The 22,971-nt window shown below is 40.2% G+C and overlaps 1 protein-coding gene across 1 annotated transcript; it reads right to left on the reverse strand.

Annotated features, from left to right (window-relative positions):
• Positions 1-3,592: 3,592 nt before the first annotated feature.
• Positions 3,593-21,321, reverse strand: REDIC1 (regulator of DNA class I crossover intermediates 1). Its single transcript, XM_085216866.1, has 13 exons — positions 21,311-21,321; positions 17,064-17,103; positions 15,284-15,419; positions 14,416-14,548; positions 13,603-13,669; positions 12,968-13,165; positions 10,984-11,090; positions 7,936-8,465; positions 7,616-7,688; positions 6,926-6,983; positions 6,298-6,364; positions 5,385-5,479; positions 3,593-4,927 (listed from the first exon to the last, which is right to left on the reverse strand). The coding sequence occupies exons 1-13, from the start codon at positions 21,319-21,321 to the stop codon at positions 4,322-4,324; spliced, it is 2,121 nt and encodes a 706-aa protein (XP_085072992.1). The 3' UTR covers positions 3,593-4,321.
• Between the last annotated feature and the right edge of the window lie 1,650 nt (positions 21,322-22,971).

Here is a 22,971-nt window from a genome sequence, read left to right on the forward strand (position 1 = left end):
GCACCACTGAAGCCCAGGAGGGTTGGCTGATAGAGGAGCAGCACCAGAGGCAGTAGTGCTGTTTGTTGCCAGCAGTGCCCACTCTGTATAGTAACCAGGTTTCCTTGCAATCTCCTTTTGATAAACAGTTTGAATGGGCTAAATCTCCCAGTATGAGGTGTTTTTCATCTAGATTCCAGGTTTTCATAGGCATGTTCTTCTCTCTCTCCCCCCCTCTCTCTCTTTTGACATTTCTTGGGCACTGCGGTGTTTGTTCAGTGCTTAATCTCCCAAGGCCACATACACAGAAATGTACATGGTACAGTTGGTGCATTTTGCCAAAATGGACACCACCGCTGACCCAATTGCAGCCTGTTTCAGTGCTGCCACTCACCTGGCACTGCAGCAGCTGCAGAAGGAGATGTTTGGTGGCAGCCCCATAACGAGTCATCCTTCACAGAGGAGAGGGCATCTTCAACCCCAGTGGGCCTGCAGCGGGTGGCCTCAGCCCTGATGGGGAGTGATGCTCTGGAGGAAGCCCTGCTGTTAAATTGGTACTTGGTTTCATCTTTTCACAGTGTGATGACATCAACTCGTCTGACTACTGCCAATGAGCTCCCGTTTCCAGCTCAGGAGCTCCAAAAATGTGCCCATTTGCAGGGAGCATTGCTTCTTCGGAGGTCAAATCTCCCCGCAGACCTCCTGCTTCGGAAGAATTACCCCACTCTAGGGAACAGAGTACATTTCTGCAGTGTGATGTATCGCCTTGTCATCCCAACAGCCACAGCTCTGGGTCCTGCAGCCAAGCCAACCCCTGTGCGCTGAGTGGGGCACTGCTGCCATTAATCACAGCCCTGCAGGCGCACACAACACAGCTGGCCTGGAAATGTTTAATTCTCATACAGTGGCTCTCTTGCAGCCTCTTGCCTTACTTTCACTGATGTCTTCCGCACCAGCACTGAGATCTCTGTGGGCTGCTGTCCCCTGGCTGTCCCATCCCAAGAATGGCTGCACGCCATGCAGGGACTGTTAAGGCATAGTGTGGGAACTGGCAGCAGAGTAGGAAGATGGAAGGGAGAGAGGTTTGTTTTTGGCTCATCGAGCTGTGGGACCTCACTGGAGCTCAGTATCACTGCCTCAGAGGGGGTGGCTGTGACATGAGTAGGTGAGACAGTCACCTCCAACATGTCAGAAGCCACTGATGAAAAGAGGCTGAGGAATGGCAGCAGAAATGTCATTGGATTTGCTGGGGATAGACAAGGATTTGGATGCAGAGAGCCAATACATTTTTCAGGAAACCTCATCCTTCCTTAATCAGATCTCTGCTAAAACCCTTAAAAAGGCAATTCACAAATGGTTCCCACCTGAGGAATAATTACTTGTATGGAGACTTAAGCTTCTCATTTCACACAATGATAATCCTTCACGAAAATGGAATAAGGATTTCTATGCAGTATGCAGAGGCTGTTGGCACAGTAACACCTGGCTCCAAGCTGCCCAAGGAAACCTCGCCTGATTCCTTACCCTGCAGGTTACTGCAATTGGAGCTGATCTTATAGGGAAAGCAGGGTACCAGTGCACATCAAGATTGCTTCAGACTGAAGCTTGGGATCACATTTTCAGTCTGTTTGTACACCTATAATTATTTAGAAATGTTCAAAGGCCAACACTGTCTTTTGGTTAATTACAGGTACACTTCTGTCATCTTCTCCAGCACAATTTGGTTTCTAATCTGCTCTCTCTGAGCATAGCTAAGCAGTGTCACCCACACGGGCTCCCCAGAGTCTCAGCTCACCTCCGGAGAAGTGACTTAATGAAAAAGGATCATCTCTGCCCATGTCCCTGCCTCACAGAAAGCCGTGGAGTGCATGGTGGGGTGGGGATCGTTACTGCAGTAACAAATACTGGAGAATAAATAGCGGCAGCTGCTGAGGCATGGGCTGAAGCAGTCAGGACTGGAGGCTGCCAGCAGGCTCCTGTTAAACCACACTCAGTACTTCCCCAGAGTCAGAAAAAGTTGGAGGTGAAAGAAGGCCCCTGAGCACAGGGGGAGGCACGCTGCAATGAAGAGGAAGCAGCGTTTTTTCTAACGCAGTGCTAGTCACGTGAATACTTCTAAATACTTCTCCAGAGGCTGAAAGGAATATGCTGGCTCATTTACACTGCTGCCAGCCCATGTACCTCCGCATAGACTGCTTCATTCCTGTGACTGGGTCGCAATCACAGCTAAAATCGTAAGGTAACTGGATTCTGTAAGCTCTCATCTCCCTGCTCAGGAATACGGTGGCCCACTTTGATTCACATACTCTGAGTGGTGAATTATCCTATCAGAGAGATGTGTGCAGCTCTTGCAGACAGCCGATCTGTGTGCCTGCCTCTCAGCTGTGTAATTTCTATCCTTACTGGAATCCAGGCTGAAAACTGGCTGCCACCTGACAGATACTGAAAGCCTCTTGGTAGCAGCTTTAGTGAAGTGGGGAAAATATGCTACAGCCAGTGAAAGGCTCTATGTTGTAGGAGATGTGAGAGCTCACTGAGGAGGTGTTACTTCATTTGAAACACTCGCACTGGTCTGTGTGGCACTACCAGTCCTCTGGCAGCCAAAAGGAAAACAAAACCCTGGGGTGAACCAGGCCCAGTACTGCCAGCAGGTGAGGGAAGGGCTTGTCCATGTTAGAGAGCATCCACAGCTGAGCAAGGGGAGCATGGGCAAGTCCACGGAGCTGGGCACACAGTACCAGAAGGGCTGAGAGGAGCAGAGCAGCTGGCTGTGGCAGTGCTTGCTGTAGAAATGTCCTGTCTCGAGCCAGCAGGGGCTGGTGTGGCAGTTTCATAACACTGAGTGATCAACTGTGCCTTACAGAGCCCTGGGAGCTGCTGAGCCTTCGGCAAACCACGAGGATTATTCAGATAAATTATCCCCCCTGTGAAGAAGATGATCACAGCAGTTTCAGCTAAGAAATGACATGGCAGCTTGCTTTGACAATAAATTGAGGCAAGCTAAAAAAGAAAATCTGCTTATGTCAAGCCTTAAGAAGTGGGAGGCGAATTGGGTAAATGATAGTTGCACAGTGCAGCAGTTTGGCTGTGCAAATCCCTTCCTGCGTCGACAATTTATTTGTATAAGGGAAAACACTATTTTCTTCAAGGTGAAGGGAAGCCCACTGGTGCTTCTGAGAGATGCTGTTTCTAAAGTGGCACAGCCATAAGCCTGCAAACTGTTAAACAATTTAAAAACCTCTTCTAGTTTTAAATGCAGGAGCCGGCAGAAAATCGAGCCACTGATTTGGTGATAAGAACAAAGAGTGGCAAAGGGGCTCTTCAGTGCTGTGTGACACGCAGCCCTACAACCACACAGCCTTTATTACAGAATGGAGAACCAAAAGAAGCTGACCCCGTGGAAATAAGGGCAGTGAATCTGCTGACAGCGGCTCCAAGGGAACAAGCGCAACATGCCGACCTCGTACCAGCACGGCTCCTGTGCTGCGTGACACAGCTTTGCACGTGTGTGAAGATGTGTGGATACGTAAGTGGATGGCGGCAGCAACACAGTGAGCCATCTTTGCTGCGAATCTTTTTAAAGGGAAAGAACATAATTCAGAGAGAATATTATCAGAAATGTTTATTTGTTGTTATTTGCAGCCTTACACAAATACTGCAATGAGGAGGAAAATATTTCATACTTTCAACTCACAGACAAAACACAGAAACACATAAAATATTTGTCAGTGTTAACAGTCAGAGAACAAATCCGTAGATGTGCTGTGGGAAGAAGTTTAAGCCTTTCTGCTGACATTTTTGTTTGGCTTTGGTGGGATTTTTTTGTTAAAAGTGAATAAAGCAGTTCTTTCAAAATTGGATTTGACTTTATGTGTGCTGCTGTGCACTTTCTGTTTCATTTTCATATTTCCATTTTGATATTTAGTACAAACCAAAGACTGCTTTGCTTCTTCAAATGGGTGAGAATTTGACAACAGTTCTGAACTAAGTCACATCAGATGTGCCTTGAAGTGAAATGGAATCTTTCCTGTCCTTTCAAAAGAAGCAAAGTCACCTTCGAACTCCAAAACCCTAGAAGTGGGAAAGCAAATCTAGTTCCTAAGGTTTATATTTATTAAGCTATTAGTAAAATTGATCATATGTTATCAGTTTGAGATCTACAGAAAGTCAGAGATGGCAGTTGATAGACAGAGATCCATCGTTTAGAAGTGAGCAGACAACAAACGATATTTTTTCAAGCCAGGTTGAAAAAATCAAAATACACCTGTTAAATGAAACCTACTGGGAACAGGACAAAATTTGGAAGCATTCTTTCTGTTTCTTTCCATGCCATATCAGCTGGTCACTGCTGTTCTCTCCCCTTCATTGTATCAATGTAGTTCAAAATGTCCAGCGTTGTTCTGTCAGCCAAAGTGAGATACTCGGCTTCAGAGGAGAGCGCTGCTGTCCCCGCCGAGCCGCGTGCGGGCGGCAGTGCCTCATGCTCAGGCGTTTTGTGCCCTCCAGCGGTGCCGGGAGGATGCAGCCCCTGCGGGCTGCGGGCAGAGGGCAGGGAGCGCCCACAGCTGCACGCCCGCATGGGGTCACACTGGGTGGCCGCATCCACTTTCCCTGCTTGCGGGCCAGAGCTCTCGGTCTGCACCCAAACATCGCTCCTTGCGCTCTGCATGACTTGTGCTTTCTTGTGGGCTTGGGGGAACAAGCTGCCCTCGCACGGAACAGCGCGCTCTTTCTTTTCCTCTCTGCTGTGTGCAATGGAGTGTTTCTGCTGAAGATGGTCGTCTCCTTTCATAGCCAGACTGCAGCCGGGCTGGGGAGGCACAGCTCCATTATGAGAAGCCCCGAGGGACTCTGTGCTTTCAGAGGCTGAGATGAGGTTGACATTGTCTGTCTGGAGGTGCTGCTTGTCCGCACATTTCTTCTTTCTGGCTGCATCTTCCTCTTCAGACTGTATGAAGTGTGAATTGTGTGAATGCAACTGTTAAAACAGTTCAGTGACTATGTACAAAGTTAATAATCGACTCATAGATAAATTAGGAAATGAATTGAAAGGCCAGAATTTTCTGCTGGCCTTCTGTGTTCTTTCTTGTGGGATGTACTCCTAGCCTTTGTTGGGAAGAAGGTGGGTAAGGAGGATCTTTGTTTGCATGCATTTATATTCCTTTGTTTTGGCCTTTTTGCGTGTGTGTGTGTTCAGCAATGGCTGAGAATGTACAGAGAGCCAAATCTTCCTCCCTTCATGTCAAGGAAGAGAGCAGAAACTTCCTTAACATCTTCCCATAACATGACATGTTATTGTAATTCCACAAGGCTCAGCGTTATCAAGAGACCAGACCACAGGTCTGTTAAATTAGGAAAATGTACATCTAATCATCTATTGCAAACCCATTCAGGGCAGTACTCACCATGTCAGGACTGGAGCTGAGGCAGCTTTCTGTCTGTCTTGGAGAGTAACTGGGAGATGGGCTGCTGAGTGGTGACTCCACATCTGAAAAATGAGCTCCAGCAGAAGGAAAAGTTACTCACTAAATATTTCCCAAACATCCAGCTCCCAATGACAGCATGCAAACTGAGCATGATCACTGCTTCTGAAGCAGTTTTAAGATATCATCTAAAGAACAAAGCGTTAGCAAAGTCAAATTGGCTTATGGTAATACCCAATTCTCCTCCTCTCAAGACAAAATATCATGGCCAAATGTGTGAGATGGTTGTCCCAAAGCTTCAGCTATGCTGTCAGTCTGCACTAGCAACAGAGCTGTTCTACCCAAGAGGTTCTGCAGAATAGAGGTAGGGAGAGAATGTGGCAAAATCCCTGCACATATTGGCTGCCATACAAATTATATGGGCTTTAGGCTGTGTTTTGTTTTGGAGGCCCCTGGGAGATCTGAGCTGCAGCTGGAACAGCTGACCCATACAGATACATACTGTTACAAGATGCCAGTGTTCATAAACTTGAGTCATGGTGTTCAGATGAAGACACACCTGATCTCATTGGTGAATTATTATTTATTTGTTTTTTGTTTGTTTGTTTGTTTATTTGTAGCTCCCCCTACTTTCAGAGCTGGCTTAGCGGTTTAAGGGACCCAAATGAAAAACGTGGATAATACTCACCAGAAATAAGTTAATCTGAATTTATCTCTTCAAGGGAAAGTGAATACTTAGTTACCTGGTAATGCTAGTGAATAAAAATAGAAGCACTCATAAAATGTAACATCCTAAAAAGATGAACATGCTTTTTCCTGGATTTAAAAGTAAGTTTCATTTTTATAAGTAGAGAAAAATCTGATTTGTAACTAATCATATCCAAATGATACTAACCCTGCTCCATCCTGTGAAGGTTTGAGCTCACTCCGGAGTTGCACTCTTTCCGCTGTGCTCTTACAAACTTTCAAAAACAAGCATTAATAGTGAGTGAACTGGATCAGTGCCTTGGGTTAATTGAGTGAAGAACATTCAGTTTCTCTATTACATGGAGGAGTCACCTTGCAGTTCACTACAAACTATGTTAAGGAATACAAAACCCCTGAGCAGTACTGTACGTACCTGGGTGACTGCTATGGGCAAAACATCTACAGAAGATTTTATATATATATACTGGCAGAAAACTTCATTACAATACTGAAATATCCTCCATACGGTCTTTGGACACTGCCTCAGAATCATAACGTGGGGTAAAGAGTACCTTACAAGATGTATTTCAGGCATCAGCTTGGATGTGAATCAGACTATTATGGACCTGAAAAGACTGTTATCTGAACCACTTAACTAGAAATTGTTCTTTCTGGACTTTCCATATAAAGCAACAAAGAAAAGGAGATTTCACAGAAGTTAATTCAGATAAAGTAATTTCAATTTCTAACTGTTCTGGATACTTCTTTTCTACACTAAATGAATGATGTAAACACTCTGGTAGTAGGTAATGCAAAAAATGTTTATGAAAAGTTACCTCTTCTAATTCAAAAAGCTGGTTCTGTTTCCAGACCGATTCCTTCACAGGTTCCTCTCTATGGGATGCAAACAGAGCTCTCTGGTAAGTGATTTCTCCCGTGCTTTTGTCTGCTTTCTAAATTTTTTTTTTTTTTTTTTTTTCCCCAATAGTCAGGAAATGTTTTCCCTACGGAAATATTGGAATTTATTTCTGAACCTGAGATTTAGCAACAAGAATCTCTAAGGTTTTTTGTTTGTTTGTTTGTGTGTTTGTAAAATGTAGTATGAGGTGACTGTGGATATGTGACAAAACTACCTTAATGTAAAACGTGGGACACTCACATATGCCACATTTGGTGCAGAAAAGACACTGATTTTCTCTGTAGGCAATGGAAGTGGACAGGGTCTCCTAGAGGTCAGACCAGAGCAACAGCTTACCTGTAGGGACTCAGAACTATCCTATCAAAGAATCTTTCTGTTTAGTTATTAAAAGCAGGTGTAGAATGGTACAACAGATAGCTTACATACACATAAGTTTATTCACGTTAGTCATCATTATTTTCACTGGGATAACTTGGGTCTTCATTAACATTGTTTAGAATTTTTGCCACCTTGTCCTCTTAGACAGGATTTCTCCTGTCTAAGGAGGTTCAGAAAGGTCCCTGCAGTTATCACTAATTAATAGACTGACAATTTTTATTACACTCACCTTTTATTTCTTAAATTGTTCTGCATGTTCTCCTTTAAATTAATCTGCTGATCACGATAATAAGCATATGTTTCTAAAATCAAAAAGTAAACCTCAATTTAAAAATGAAAGAGCATAAATACAGTTTGAAAAGAACTCCTTCTGTCAACTTGTAAAAGTAAGTTTACTAAGTGGATTTAAAATTGAATTGCTGCAATCCAAAGATTGATAACACGTTTTGGGTCAGGGCAAACACACATCTGTTTGTAAAAAAAAAAAGTAGCATGAGACGAAAGAAGAATAAAACACAGAATATACATCCCTAACTTGTTGACACTCACCACTGTTTTCAGATGTTGAGGGTTTCTCTTTGTTCCCAGGCGAAATCAAGTAGAGCTGTCCATCATGACTGTCCAGAAGGTGAGTTTTATGAAGGCTGCTTCTCTTGTAGTTTGCAAGTGGTGCATTGTTGTTTTTACATAAAGCCTGTTCTGGAGCTGTGAAAAGCCCTTTACGGTGTCTGTCTACAGAATTTTTTCTTGCATTAATTGCAGGATGAGCCTCTCCACTATTGTATGTATAGTTTCTGTTGGTCATTTGATTGCTATCATCGGGATCAATGAGAAAAACGGGAGCAGTGTTTTGGTTAACAAAAGGATTACAATGCTTTGTGGAAGCTTTATTATAGATTGGTTGGCTCTCATCTCCAAACAGAGACAGAAAGGGACAATCAGTTTCATCTTGAGGAACTCTCAGGTCTGCAGTTTCTTTCATGACACCAAACAATAGTTCTTTTATTCCTTCAGTGTTTTCTGATTCTTTACTGGCCATTATCACTGGATCTTTCCTGGCAGAATTCATATAGTCTAGCCTTTGGAGGAAGGGGAGAAAAAATTATAACTTGCTTTGTACACAAATAAGCAAAATACTAACTGCTAACTCTACAGATTATCAAATTAATACAAAATTTCAAAGTCTTCACTGCTCAACACACTTGCTTCTGTTCTGAATGCATGTTATTTCCACAGAATGAGTGTCCTGTGTTTTATTTATACATGCAGTAAGGCTGATTGAAGCAGGGCTCTTTCACAACGTCTCCAAACACACTGAGACACGCAGCATGTCATCTCATTCAGTAGGGAACTGTGATTTATAAAACCAACCACAGTATGTCACTGCTGCTCCACTCAAATGGCCAAACACTTTGGATTAAAAGTGAAAAAAAGAGGATGACAGCTTCTTGGATCTGTAAAAAGGTATCGAACAGTTCGCTCTTGTACTGAAAACCCACAGTAAGATCCACGCCTTGTTTATTCCTGGTCTCTTTAGCAGTGACTTCTTGCGTAGCATTGCTCAGTAACCCTATTTAAGCACAGAATTTTTCTGATCTAGAGTTAGAAGACCAGTTGGACATTTTTTTTTGCTCGTATTTCCCTCCCCTTCTTCTCATAATAGTGCCTTTGAAGATGCTATCATGCTTATCATTAACATGAAAGCTGTCGTGCACTCACTTACTTGGATCTTACTCTTTTTTTACCTTTTTTTACCACTTCTTTCTAAGCTTGATCTCTTGACTGACCTTTCTGAAGATCTGAGCAGAGAGTTAAGAGTTTTCTGGGACACAGAGAATACAAAACATGCCTTTTATTTTAAAATAAATTAATAAATTAAAAGAGCAGTGCTATCAATGGAACTTGGAAAGGAAATGTATTAGAGTAAAAACTTACTGAAGAAAAATTCTGTAATATCTTGACCAGAAAACACTTGGAATTGGAAAAAGATCCTAGAGAACTTAAGGGAGGAAGTTGTGCTCTCTACTTATGTAAAACCCATGCCTTAGTTTTAAAAGACTAATCACACTGGAGTTTGTTTCGGGAGAAACCTGGATGCATTCAAGTGAGGAAGGTCAAAACATTTTGGGTGTAGTACAGAGGCTCCTTCTCCGTTCTAGCTGAACATTTTGTAATGCTGTGTAAAAGGTAATTGTAGGTGAGGAGATGGACAAGTATGTCACAGAGTGAAAAATAGAGGGCACCTACATTTTTAGTCAATATTTAATGACCATGAAGGGTCACAGGGCCCAGATTGGTGCACGGTTATTACATCATTGCATTTTCATTAAATGATTGTGTAAGTTCATACTTCTCATATAGATCAAAAGAAAATCCCTCTCTAGGAGAACTGACAGTTATTGAGATAAAAGAATTAATGAGTGTAATGGATGAAAACAAAACATGGACAAAACAAAAAATGGATCAGATGAATTGTTGGAAAAGGAGGTGGAATGTTGTCAGTGAGTCATGAATGGGCAGAGGACCGTGGGAGGTGTCATAAACAGAGTGCAAGCCTGAGAGTCTGTGAAGAAATTAAGAGGGAGATTTAGGCAATGTAAGGTTACATAGGGCTTTAACATCAAGATACTTGTCAGGAAGTTACCAAGATATATGGCAAGGTGAATGTTATCCTGATTTTGGGCTTTGCTGGAGAAACCAGGAAATCCATGAGGAGAGAGAATGTTCAGATGGCTAAGAGAAGAAGCTCATATGTCCATCTTATATCACATCATCAGTGAGCTACTCAGTGCCTTGGTGCCCGCAGGCAAACAAGCTGCTGGCACTCAGGAACTGCCAAATAATAGATGACCTTTTTATGGCTCTACCTCATTCACATCTAGAGATTGATGCAACCTTGAGCAGACTTACAGAATAAAAAGAAAAATGGAAAATAAGACCCCTAGATAGAAGGTAAGAACTCCTGGAAACAAACAGTACAAATTTGTCTGGCCTTAAACCCTCCCTGATTGAAATACTCGTAATCAGCACGTGCACAGAGAAATCAATTCAAAGCTTCTGTCCATTCTCTCATGTTCTGTCCATACCTCTATGTTTTCATAAAAGTATTTTAATCAATTATAAAATAACGATAATTTTAAAAAAGCCACAGCAGAATTGCATATGAAATAGGAGAGTAAATACTTTTTTCCTGGAATCCTCAATGTAAGTAATGTAAGTGAAGTTGCTCAAGTGCTGAGGCATCAGAGTCATCACTTGTTACAATGAGCAGAAGTAATGAGAGTGCCAGCAGCTCCCCTTCTCTTGGCAAATCCCCTTACTAAATCCATGCTTCTGGATGAATTACACAATACCATCCTGTTTACAACACCACAAAAATAGACCATGGTTCCAAAAGCCTACCAAAATCACATTTTACTGTCTTTCAGCAAATTTTAATAGCTCTGCTTGTTCAGTCTTTCTATTTGATTTCAATTCCTATTCAAGAGCACTAAAAATCAGTGAAAAATCACATGGAAATAAATTTCAGATGATTTTAATATTCCTCTAACTTAGTGGTAACTATTTCTCTAATGTAAAATCAAGAAGGCAGCCTACCTGTGCAATGGCTCAAGTAGATCCTGAGGCTCTGTCTCAGACTTCCTGAAAATACACTGGCTTGAGTGATTTGAAATCCAAGGGTCTTGCTCAGAAATACTTCTTGACTGAGAAAATGGTCCAAGTTATAAAATTCTGTATCCATAGTTTCAGTGTTTTAAAATTCAAAATTGGGTTTGCAAACAATATACATATTTTCTATCTTAGTTTCTTTTGCTTATTTTTCACTTGATTTTATCTTTCCAGTAAAGGCCAAGACATTACCACCCAAGTGAGTTCTGTATAATTCATACTTCTTTATATTTGCATGTCACCTCTAGTATGCAAAGCATCTTTTTAAGTATCCCACGCCCCCATAATATCAGCAAGCTGGATAGGCTGTAGCAAGCTGAAGCTTCACTGAAGAAGACAAAACCGTGGAATGCTACTGTAAGGAAAGGCTCTGAGAGGAACCTAACCTACCCTCCTGCTCAAAGCAAGGCCAGCTTCAGTCCAGATTGCTCAGATGTGTTCAGGATCTGAGCACCTATTTTGGTGCTCAGATACTTTTGTAACAACTTTTTCTACGCAAGCAGAATTTCCAGTGTTTAAACTTGTGATTTTTACTACTTGTCATTACACGGGGAATCTCTGGCTCTGTCCTGTCTGGATTCTAGAAGACAGCAATTAGTTCCCCTCCTCATTCTCTTCAAACCTTCTCTTACCCATGCTATGCAAATCCTCTTCATTCAGTCTCCATGTTCATCAGGAGCTCCAATCCCCTTGACATTTTTGTGGCCCTCCATTAGTCTTCCTCCAGTTTGTTGATCTCTCTTTTGGACTGGGGTGTACTCAAAGTGGGCACAGTATTTCAGATGTGTTCTAACACGTATTTTTTTTTTTGTTGTTTGGTTTTTTTTGAGGGGAATAATCACTTGCCTTTGAGTGCTGGATAAGCTCTTTCTAACACAGCCCTTATTTAGCTGGCCTTTCCTGCAACATGGATGCACTGCTGACTCATGTACAACATGTTATCCTCTGGCACCCACAGGTCCTTGCCTGCAAAGCTGCTGCCTACTCAGTCAAATCCCCACTTGCACAGATACGTGGGGTTATTTCTTCTGAGATGCAAGACATGCATTTCTCTGTTTTGAACTTCATGAGGTTCCTGTCAGCCTTCAGATTCCCAAGATGCCTTTGAATAGCAGCCCTGCTACTGTAATGACCGCTCTGACAATTTTTGGTTTCATTTATGAACCTGTTGTGATGTTGTGGGTGCAATCTGTCTTGTTGTCCAAATCATGTATCTGATAAGATGTATCAGACTCGATACTAAACCCTGGGCATTCCTGCCATTATTGACCAGTTGCCAATTAGACTTTAACCCATGGACTTTCAGCAAAATGGTACAGCTGACTTTTTTTTACCCAATTTGTCACCCACTCATCTGGTTCATACCACCCCACTTTGGCTACTAACATACCACAGAAAACCTTGTCAAAAGCCTTCCTAAGGTCATAGTAAATAATATCCACTGCTGTTCCTTATCCACAGGGCAATCATTTCATCACAGAATTAGGCTTGTCAGGCATAGCGTAGCATGACCGTGGTAAACCTATGCTGACTTCTCTCAAACACCTTCTTGTTCTTCACAGAACTTTAAACAGCATCCAGGAGGTCAGCTTCCATAATCTTTTCAGGGACAGAGGTGAGGCTGATAAAAACTAGTACTTTCCTGGTTTTTGCATATACATAACATTTGTTTATTTCTTGTCACTAAGAAACTGTTCTCACCAATGCAGTCTTTCTGCAGATATCAACAGTACTGAAAGCTCAGTGAACAAAGGCTCAAATTAAATCTATTCCAGACCAGTGAAAGAAATACATATGTATTTATGGAATATTCATTGCCACCAGCCTAGAATTTTTTCTTGTTAATCATTATCTTCACCATAACGCTAATTCTATGCCTCAAATAGAGAAAGTAATAAAATATTAATCAAACCTGTTTCTTTAGCTTATCTTCGTAAGTCTGTTCCCAAGGGTCACCCATTAGTTTTGTATTGAAATTTTCTTCTGAAAACTGTGCACAGTTAGAGGACCAAAAAATAGAAGGGGACAATGGACAGGTGCTAAAAGTTGTTGCTGTGTTGTCTTCATGTTCCGTACATTCAGCGTAAGTTAGTTCTGTTACTTGTGTTAACTAGATAAGAGATAGCAAAGAGATTTGATTTATCTAACATTGTTATCATCTAAGTATAGTTGAAAAGGATCCAGCCTTTCTAAATTTTTTACATCTCTTTTCAGATATACTATATGCAAGAAAAAATGTTCGTATGCTCTGATATGTTGGCCCTAGTCTCTTTCCCATAATCTGTCCTTTGTGACTAGTTCAGAGCACAGGTATTTCTAAATGTTTTGGAAAATGCCCCAACGAGTGGAGCTTTTCATAATATTCATAAGAAACAGCAGGAAAAAAAAAGTATGAAATATGATTGGCAATTAACACATCAATGTAGTCTTAAAGAAGAAGCCTTTACACATTTAAGTACTCATTAAATCTGATTATTATGAAAAAGCACTTAAAAAAAACATTGCTACATATTTTTAACTTGACATCACTGAGAACGATAAACTTACTTTATGTTGGTATTTTTCTTTTTCTAAGAGATGCTGCCTTCTGCTGTCCAGTACTTGCTCTTGTAACCTTGTGAAATGAATAAAAACAGCCTCTGAAATGTAAGATCTATAAGATTAAAAACTTCCTAACCAGGAATTTCAAAATAATTTAACAGTATTTCTCCAGATGTTTAAAAAAACCTTGATTTGTATGCAATTTTGAGCAGCCAGTCTGTAAATCAGTCACTTAAGCATGCCTGAAATCGGATGGCAAACAATGTAAGCAGAAAATGCTGTTTGAATAGTCTGCTCCGTGAGAGGAACACAGAGTATGAACAACATGACATGAATAAAGCAATACATCTGTATATTTAAAGTTCTGAACTTTGTGTAAGTTCTGAGTTTAGAGTACGTTTCCTTACTCTGACGATAAGAGTATCCCTGGAATGTCAGAAGCAGTCGTGAAAACACTGTGTCTTAGCTGTGTCTATTTAGGCATACTTAATACCCCAAATAAATATTTGTTCAGTCTTTTCAAGGCAAGACACTCATGAGCACAGAGGTAAAAGGGATCCGCTGATCAAAAGATCAGATCAACCAGTTTCAGATTAGTCTTTCTATGCTCCTGTGCTACTGTATTAGCCTAGACCCTTCTCCCAGTTATCTTGTTGCCACCAAAGTACGTGCTTTCATCCATGTTAATAAGTACACACAAAGTAGATTTTTACCGCAGTGGTAACCTTTTTAACTTTAGAAATCAAATGAAAATAAATTGTGAAACACCTTTTACAGAACTTTAATATTGCTTAACTACTTCCTGTTTTAAACAAGTACCTGTTCTTGATGTCATCTAAGTGTGCTGTAAATTGGTTTCGTAGTGGTGACTTGGGAAGCTCTAGGTTGCTCCTTCTAAAAGGTGCCTTTACATTTTCAGTTATATCAACATGGACTGGCTTTTTCAGGTTGCCTGTGGTGAAAATATTTGGAAGGTCAGCACTGGACTTAGAGAGTAAGCTTTGAGCTCCCTCATTTTTCATTACAGTACCAAAGATGTTGTTTTGGGTTTCTCAAACTGTTAATCCATTTCAAACTTCTGGTTTGTTTTATTACCAGTAATGTAAGAGCTCTATTCTAATTGGCACCATAGCACAAAATTGTGGGGCAACTGCTGTCTGTGGACAGGCTCTGTTGCCCTAATCAGCCACCTTCGAATCTTTCTGAGCATAGGACAGCAACTAAACTCCTTTAGGTTATGAATATGTCACAGAAGATACGAGTTAGAACTCAAGTTGTAGAGAATTTGAGGGGAGCTTAATGACAGCTTATAACAAAGATACTCTGGGTAGAACAAACCTTCTATTAAAAAAAAAAAGTTACTGTACTATAAGTGGAACACAAATGGTCCAATTTAATGGCAAAAGGAAAAAGATGTGGAGATAGGGTAAAATTAATACATGGCATTCATGGGAAATTCATAAGTGTGCAAGGCTACAAAGCTGAAATAGGTCATTTGATTTTTCTTATGTCCTCACTTTTTACTCAGTCATTATTGTTGTATTTAATTGCTATTTTTTAGTTTTTAAATAAATGACTATTTAAGCATTAAGTTACAACACAATGGAAAAAGAAATAGTAGCAGTGATAATAAAAGATAACTGATTCTGTTAGGAATGAGGTCAGAACACTGTTACCATAAACTCACCAGTGCTGTCTTTTTTGGTCGATATCTGGTTAACAACATATAGATTGAGGAGATCTAAGCTGACTGCTGAACTTTTAGGAGATGATACTCCCAGAAGCTTCATCTTTGATTTAAGTTTTTTCTTTTCAAAGAATTCCTATTTTTTTTTAAAGAGAGATTAAAAAAGAGAATAAGTTTCTCACAGAAGCTTCATACCACTTCAGTGGAATGTATAAATATTTTGATGCAAAAATTCTTATAAATAAAAACATGTTTAAATTTTTCCAAATTCACACATTCAGTCTACTATCACTTGATTTATTTTTATTATTTTGAAAAATAATTCTAGTATAATTTGTTCATATTTAAGGAGACTCCACTGCAGCCTTGCAGAACTTAAATGGAGCTTGTGAACTAGAGGGAGATTGACTTTTTACATGATCTGACAATGACATTACAAGGGGGAATGGTTTTAAACTGGAAAAGGGGAGATTTAGACTAGATATTACAAGATATTTTTTTCCTTTTGGAGTGGTGACACACTATTCAGACTGCCCAGAGAAGCTGTGGATGCTCCATCCCTGAAAGTGTACAAGGCTGGGTTGGATGGGGCTCTGAGCTTTGATGGAGCCTTAATCTGGTGAGTGACAACCCTGCCCATGGCAGGGGGTTGGAACTGGATGGGCTTTAAGGTCTGTTCCAACCCAAATCATTCTCTGATTCTCTGATATTCAAAATAGGCCATTGTTCTCTTGATGCCAAAAACTTAGTCCTTATATACTTGCGTCTCAACTTCTGTATGTGATCATTAAAAGCATTTTTTAAAGTAAAAGACATCTCAAAATCCTGCAAGGAAAAGAAGTCTTTAAAAAAAATTAAACCCGTGCTTTTTAGGCAGTTTATATAAACCATTAGGCAAATAAGTCAGCGAGATTATTAGTCATGGCTATCTAAATTGACACAAAGACTGTATTGTTCTTCAAACTTCTCTTCCTTCATGCAACAAATAGGGTCTTGTGACCAAAAAAAAAAAAAAAAAGAAAAAAAAGAGAGAGAGACAAAAGGGAAAGAAGAAAAACCTCTATGACCAGGACTTTGGAAATGCTTTATGTTGCAAGGAACAAAAAGAAATATGACTGTAATTCTAAATATATCAAGCAGATAATTCTGCGTAACACTGGAATTCTATTAGTAGACATTAGGTAAAGAAAATCTCCATTTTGTGGAAGTATTAATAATCATCTCAAAAATCACTAGTAGCAAGCCCCAAAAATGAATAAATTAATGGTACATCTTTAAACAGAAGAAGGATATTGAAAACTGAAGGCCATAAGACAAAAAAAGGACAGGCTTTTCTTCTGAACTTTTCTTTTTGTCATCCTGAATTACTTGACAAGGGATTTATCTTGTAGATTATGTGTGATTAATATACCCAACATGTTTTTTGATAACTGTTTTCCACCATATTGTATCACAATCTTTAACTTTCCAGGGTGTTAGCATCTACTGAAAATAGCTGTTGCTTCAGCAAGCAAAATGTAGTACCAGAAATACTTCAGTAAAATTTAAATTGGGAGCATTCAAGTGTTCATTCATGCCTTCTTCTCTTCCCTCCTCTTGCTGCTGGAATTCAGTGTAGTAAACCTAGAAAAAGACTTCTGTTCTAAAAGTTAAGTAGGCAAACACATAAGTGTTATGCTACAGTTCTGTGCATCACTCCTATTGCTTTGAAAGATTTTTCACAGTGAAACAACACAATCGTTTGCATAACATAAAATCCATGGTGGCTAGAAACATTTACCTTTTGCTTTCTCCTTTCCTGCTTTAGTATGACTCTGCTCCTGAAAGATGCAAATAATTATTGTTTTAATTATAAAGGCGTAACCTTGAGCTTCACGTAAATGTTACTGAGAATTTTGCAAGCAATTTCAGCTATAATGGGTCAAACCTTGAGGTAGCGAAGACAACATAACTCTGCTGAAGTCACTTTGTCTGGTCCTGGTTTACCTAAGTAAGGCTATGTTCCCATTCTATGTCAGGGATATAAAATATATCGAACATTCAGAAAAAAAACTTTCAGGTATTTAACTTGCAATGAAACAATTCATCAATTCTTCACTTCTTTTAAAACACAGCAAGAAATCTTTGTCAATATTTATTCTAATTTTCAATTTCATGATGCAACACAGTTACAAAACCACATTAACAAAGAAAGCAAAAGAGCACATCGCACCTTTCTGCCTTTCAGGACATTATGGCATATTGTGAACATTCGGAAAAAAAATAAGAGAGATTAAAGAGATTGTCAGTACAACTTGTATTGAGCTGCTGTTGTTTGTGCTATACCTTAACTACTTGTTAAACATAGTTTTAAATCAATTGGTTGCAGGACACCATGCTTAAAATTGGAGTTCTGGGTCACTGTTGAGAACACATTGAATATGGGTACAATGTTTGGGTCAAGTAAGAGTTGCATATTTATTTAATGGTTAGAAACATGGAATAGATCCTTGGAACTTTTTTTTCCTTTTTTTTTTTTTTTAAATACTATCTCCAAATTTATAGCACTCAGAATGGAATATCCTGAGTTGGAAAGGACCCACACTCTTTCTGAACACATGCATATAAATTTGTATATAATTATACAAATAAAGTATATAAATATAAATTATATATGTATATATGAGGTATACCACATAGTTCTGTGCTCTGCACATGTTGCCAGAACAGCCATGACACCATAGAGATGTTTTGGCTACCACTGAGCAGTGCTGGCACTACAGCAGGGCTGGCTCCAACCCATAGGCTGCAGGTGGGTGAAAGGTGGGATGGGAACACAGCCACAGGATCTTACCGATATCTACCAAAGGGTTATTCCATACCTTATGATGTCAATAAAACATAGGAGAACGATTGTGGGGGTGTAGGCAGGGGTCTACATTTGTACAAAGGCAAATGTTCCAAAGCAAATGCTGCTCATGCTGAGGCCTTACTTCCCAGCAAGTGGCTAGACATTGCCCATGGATAAGGAGTAGAGAATAGTTTGTTTTTTTTCCCTTCGCTTTCACATGCAGACTTTTCTTTTTTCAAAAAATGCTGTTATCTCAGGCCACAAGGTTTTCCTTTCACATTTTCTCCCTGTGGCAGCGTGACATGAGTAGGCACCTGACAACCAGCCCAGGTCAACCCTCTGCAGCAGCTTTCAGAAACTCCATTTGTCTGGAGAGCCTTACAGATACGTAAGGTTTTATTTTAGTTGGATTCTGCATATAGTGTCAGGATGAGTATAAAACCATGTTTACCAAAGCTACTTTCAAATGTTGACAAAAACAGTCGGGTTTAAAATTCTGATAGGTAAGAGGTACAGGACCCGAAGAAACTGAGTATTATGCTGTTTTTTTTTTAATGTTATCAGTCCATAGGTAATTATTTTAATATTTCAGTGAATCTTAAATATGAGCAGTCTGTAAGGGGACATAGGGGCTGCCACATGCCGTGGCCCTGCGGGTCTCTGAGGGGACACCAGGCCATGCCGTGGCCCTGTGGGTCTCTGAGAGGACACGAGGCCTGAAACACAAAGCTGTGCTGCTTGGCATGGAGCCATTTCTGGTGGCCCTGAAGCGTTTCACTCACCGGCTGCCACCCACCCAGTTCATTTTCTGCTGCTGAGGAAGCAGGGAGGGCTGTCCCTGGCAGTGCTGGGGAGGGGGAGAGCTGGCGATGGCCACAAGGATGAGGTGTTGCCCCTGTGGGTTCTCAGCCCCAGGCAGGGCTCTCCTGTGGGGCCTGCTCCTAACCAACAGCAGAGCTGTTGATCTCTATGCTCCCAGTGCTAACAGAGAAGAGGGATAGTGTGACACAGAGACAGAGAGCAGGAAGACAGGGAGAGCAAAGGGCTGATGGGCAGGAGGCAATGGTCTGGTTGCTGCCACCCTTCCTCTGCCGCTGCCAGTCCCTTAGAGTCTGCTGACAGAAACCATTTCCCCTTTGCCAAGGAATCACAAGTCTCTTTGCTATCCCGTGCACAGCTGTTGGAGTGGGTTACAAAACAGCTGACATTCAGTCTGCCAGGCTCAGCCTGTAGTGCCACTGCTGCAACTGGCACAGTTTGTAGGGCAAGAGATGAATGCTGCCCTTCCCCAGGATGCTGGGGAATCAATGAGCATTTGTTGCTAGCAGGCACCCTCATTCTTGGAGCTGCCTGACAAGGTTTTGGAGATAAATAATGGCACACCATCACAAAAGGGTGAGAGGTCCCAGGACTGAATGGAGAACAACACAGCTCCCTTGCTCTTGTCCCTGCAACTTGCTGCCACTTACAAAACCACCAGAACAATTTTATATATAAATCTCCCATGGTGTCACTGTACTGAATTATCTTAACTTTTCAAGGTTCCTGTTGGATAGCTGTTGGTACAACAATGAGCAGAGTGCTCAGAGTAGATGTTAGAATACTAACATTAAAAATTAGCCAAGCATTTTCTATAATTTTTATAGTGTTTTTATAGAATCCATGACTAGAAAATTGGAAAAGTGAAAAAGCCTGCTTCTTTAATATAACCAGTTAAACTGAACAAAGTTATTGGACAGAATGTGTTATTGTTGTGATAGCTCAGATATTTCTGATCAATAAGCCTACTTGTTTATTGTTGCACTATTAGATTATAAATATATATACTTTATGTGGAAGATTTTGAAGTGTTTGTTTATGTGCAACTCATCAGCTACTATGACAGATCATACTGAAAGATTAAACTCATTTGATCAGTTTCTACTTTGTATTTCCACCCTGTGTAAATGTTTAACATGTTAATATTATGTCTAGCCATGTCCTTTTTTTTCCTACCATAGTATTGGTATTACTCCTACTCTTACACTTCCACATAATTATCTGGATTTAAGGAAAAAACTACACTTTTATTTCTGCTTGATTTATTGAATCCAGTAGGTAACAGCACTTTGTAGAATCAAGGAAAAGTGATTTCGCAGCTTCAAACAATTCTTTTTAATGTAAGAAATCTTCCCCTCCCTGAATTCATTTCTCCAGATAAAGCTAAAGCACCCTTTCAAGTGGTCATAAAATTTAAAAATATTTCTTCACCGAAGGCAAAGTAAACACTGAAATAAGATCTGAGACTCTAAACATTGTACCTTCACTGTCAATATTTGAAAACTCCAAAGGAGTTGATTGTGTTTTGCAGTGATGCCATACTTTTAAATAATTGCAGGACATTGTTCATTTTTAAAAGTTCCTGATGGTGAGCTTCATGGAACTTAACTACTTCTCGAGGAAGTGAAATAAATAGAGAGTAAGTAGATGCTCTCAGTGTGTCAGAAACGGGTATTAGCAAGAAAAAAACCCTGAAAATTTTCCGTATTTGTAACATTTTAACAACTCTTCAGTGTAATTAAATCTGACGTTTCTTTGTTCAGAAAGTATTTATTATGCAGGATCTTCAGAACAGCTTTCCACCTGTTACTAAAATAAAACAGCTGTGGTCTTACAGCACTGAGATTTCCCCTCTGACAGGCTTCTTTATTATCAAATCAGCTCTAGTTAAAAGTGATGTTGAAAAGCTGTCCAAAGTGGTATAATGGAAGTGATGGAAGACCAGTTTTCTCCAGGAGAGTGAGTATAGAAACATTGATCACACAGATTCTGACATGCAGCTTTGAGAAAATCCCCTCTGAACTGCTTATTAATCAAGTATGATTTGGTGAATGGATGACTCAAAACACGTTTGGCTCCTACACTGTGTCCCAACCCAGAGAGGAAGAAGCTAACTAAAACGAAACTGCAAGAAGTGTCTTTTGCTGTCTACAGCATTAATGTATCCTGAAGATCTGAATCCTCTTCATTCTTTAAGCTGTCTACAGCATTAATGTATCCTGAAGATCTGAATACTCTTCATTCTTTAAGCAGGACAGTCTTTGCTCTGAGTGAACTGATGATGCTTATGCAAAATCTAGAAAGAGTGAAAGAGAGGGAAAATGTCTTTCTAGACCATTTCTGAGAACTAACTGCAAATGGTTCTCACGCTTCTTTACGAATCTTCCATTGTAACGTTACTTCTCACAAAGTAACTTTGTCTAGTGCAGATTATAACAGGGGAAGAGATCACTAAAAGTGAAAAAGAAAACAACAACAGCAAAAAAACAGCCCTGAAACTCTCACGGTTAAATCTAAATATTTTACAATATTACTTTTTATTATTTTGGTGTGTGTCCATTTCACATATTCCTTATTTTGATTTTTCCCCCAAATGTTTGATCTTGAAATTCAGTATTATGTAACTAAATCCATCTGTAGATATCTATATAAAACATGCAGAGTACCTAAAAGTCCTCTGTCCAGGATGGAAATTTCTTGGGATCCAGTGCAAATATAACCATTACTAATGGATGCCAGTTCCATGATTTTACTTACCACTTACACCTGTATGTAGCATGCACCTCATGTTTACAGTGCACCCAAGCAAGGAATCAATACAGAAATGTTAGCATTTTTTTTTCTGAAGATATGAGAAGATAAACCTTTAGCAGTGCAAAGAAAAAAGAACATAACATATTTGAGACTTTGAAAGCATCAAATAGACAAACCCTTCTCATAATTGTATTCTGCAGTTGCTGGTTTTAGCTGAGTTATCATGATGGAATGATAAATTAATCTAACAACAAAATAAATCTAAAAAATCCAGATATTAAGGTTCATAAGTACTAAGATCCTAAGCATTAGAAGTGTCATTCTTCATTTGATATCATTAGTCAGTAGCTCACTGTGACTGGGCCCTTTCCCTCTCCATCTCCCTGTGTCCAGTTTGCACTTTTAGAGCCATATTCTGTCTAGAATCAGGTCATTGTCATAAATAAGAGCTGTTTGTGATCAGTCTGCCGTGGATTACACTGTCAACAAGACTACTCAGGTCCCTTATGCATACATTCTCATAAAGTATGGGTCACGCAGCATGTAAATTTACAGCAGCAACCATGGATGTCCCTGAAGTCACAACAAGGAATAGAGTACTGGCAGAACAGTAACGCTCCCATTTTCACCCCTTCTTGCTTTGCTTAGATCACCTGATCCCAAACAAATGGCTATATTTGAATAGTATGCTGGGGTATATGCCTATAGCAAACAGCTTCTCTAAAGTAGGCATAGGTCATTTTCTTCCACTACAAATTCAAAATCAAATGTCAGACATCTTGTGTCCCGTGCTGAATGTAAAGGCATGTTTTGTCACTGGTTCACTTGATAATGCCAACTAGTTCTCTGGGTGCCTTTCCACAATCATGCAAGTGATTACACTGAAGTCAACAGAAACTTCGGAAGCACTTCAGTGAGGTACTTAGCTGAGCAAGGGTTTGTATGATCATCCTCTGCTGAACTTGGCTCTAACCAAAGCCTCACTCCAGTACGTACATGAACAGCTTGAAATTTAAAAAAAATCCAGAAACCTCATCTCACCATGTCAGAGTACATGGTGCAGCATATTTTAGAAGCAATGTCCCGTTCAGTGTTGGTAGCAGATTGAAAACAATTGAAATATATTGCATTCATTGACTGAAACACTGCACAGCCAGATTTGCTTTACCTAAACCTCCCTGCAGACCCGATTGTGGGTGTACACCCACACTCACAGCTCTGCTACCAAGCCACCAAAAGATCTGAAGTGAAAGGTCACCAGACACGCAGAACCGAAAGAGAGCTG

Source organism: Meleagris gallopavo, chromosome 1, assembly GCF_905368555.1.
Source record: "Meleagris gallopavo chromosome 1, MGAL_WU_HG_1.1, whole genome shotgun sequence".
Lineage (NCBI taxonomy): Eukaryota > Metazoa > Chordata > Aves > Galliformes > Phasianidae > Meleagris > Meleagris gallopavo.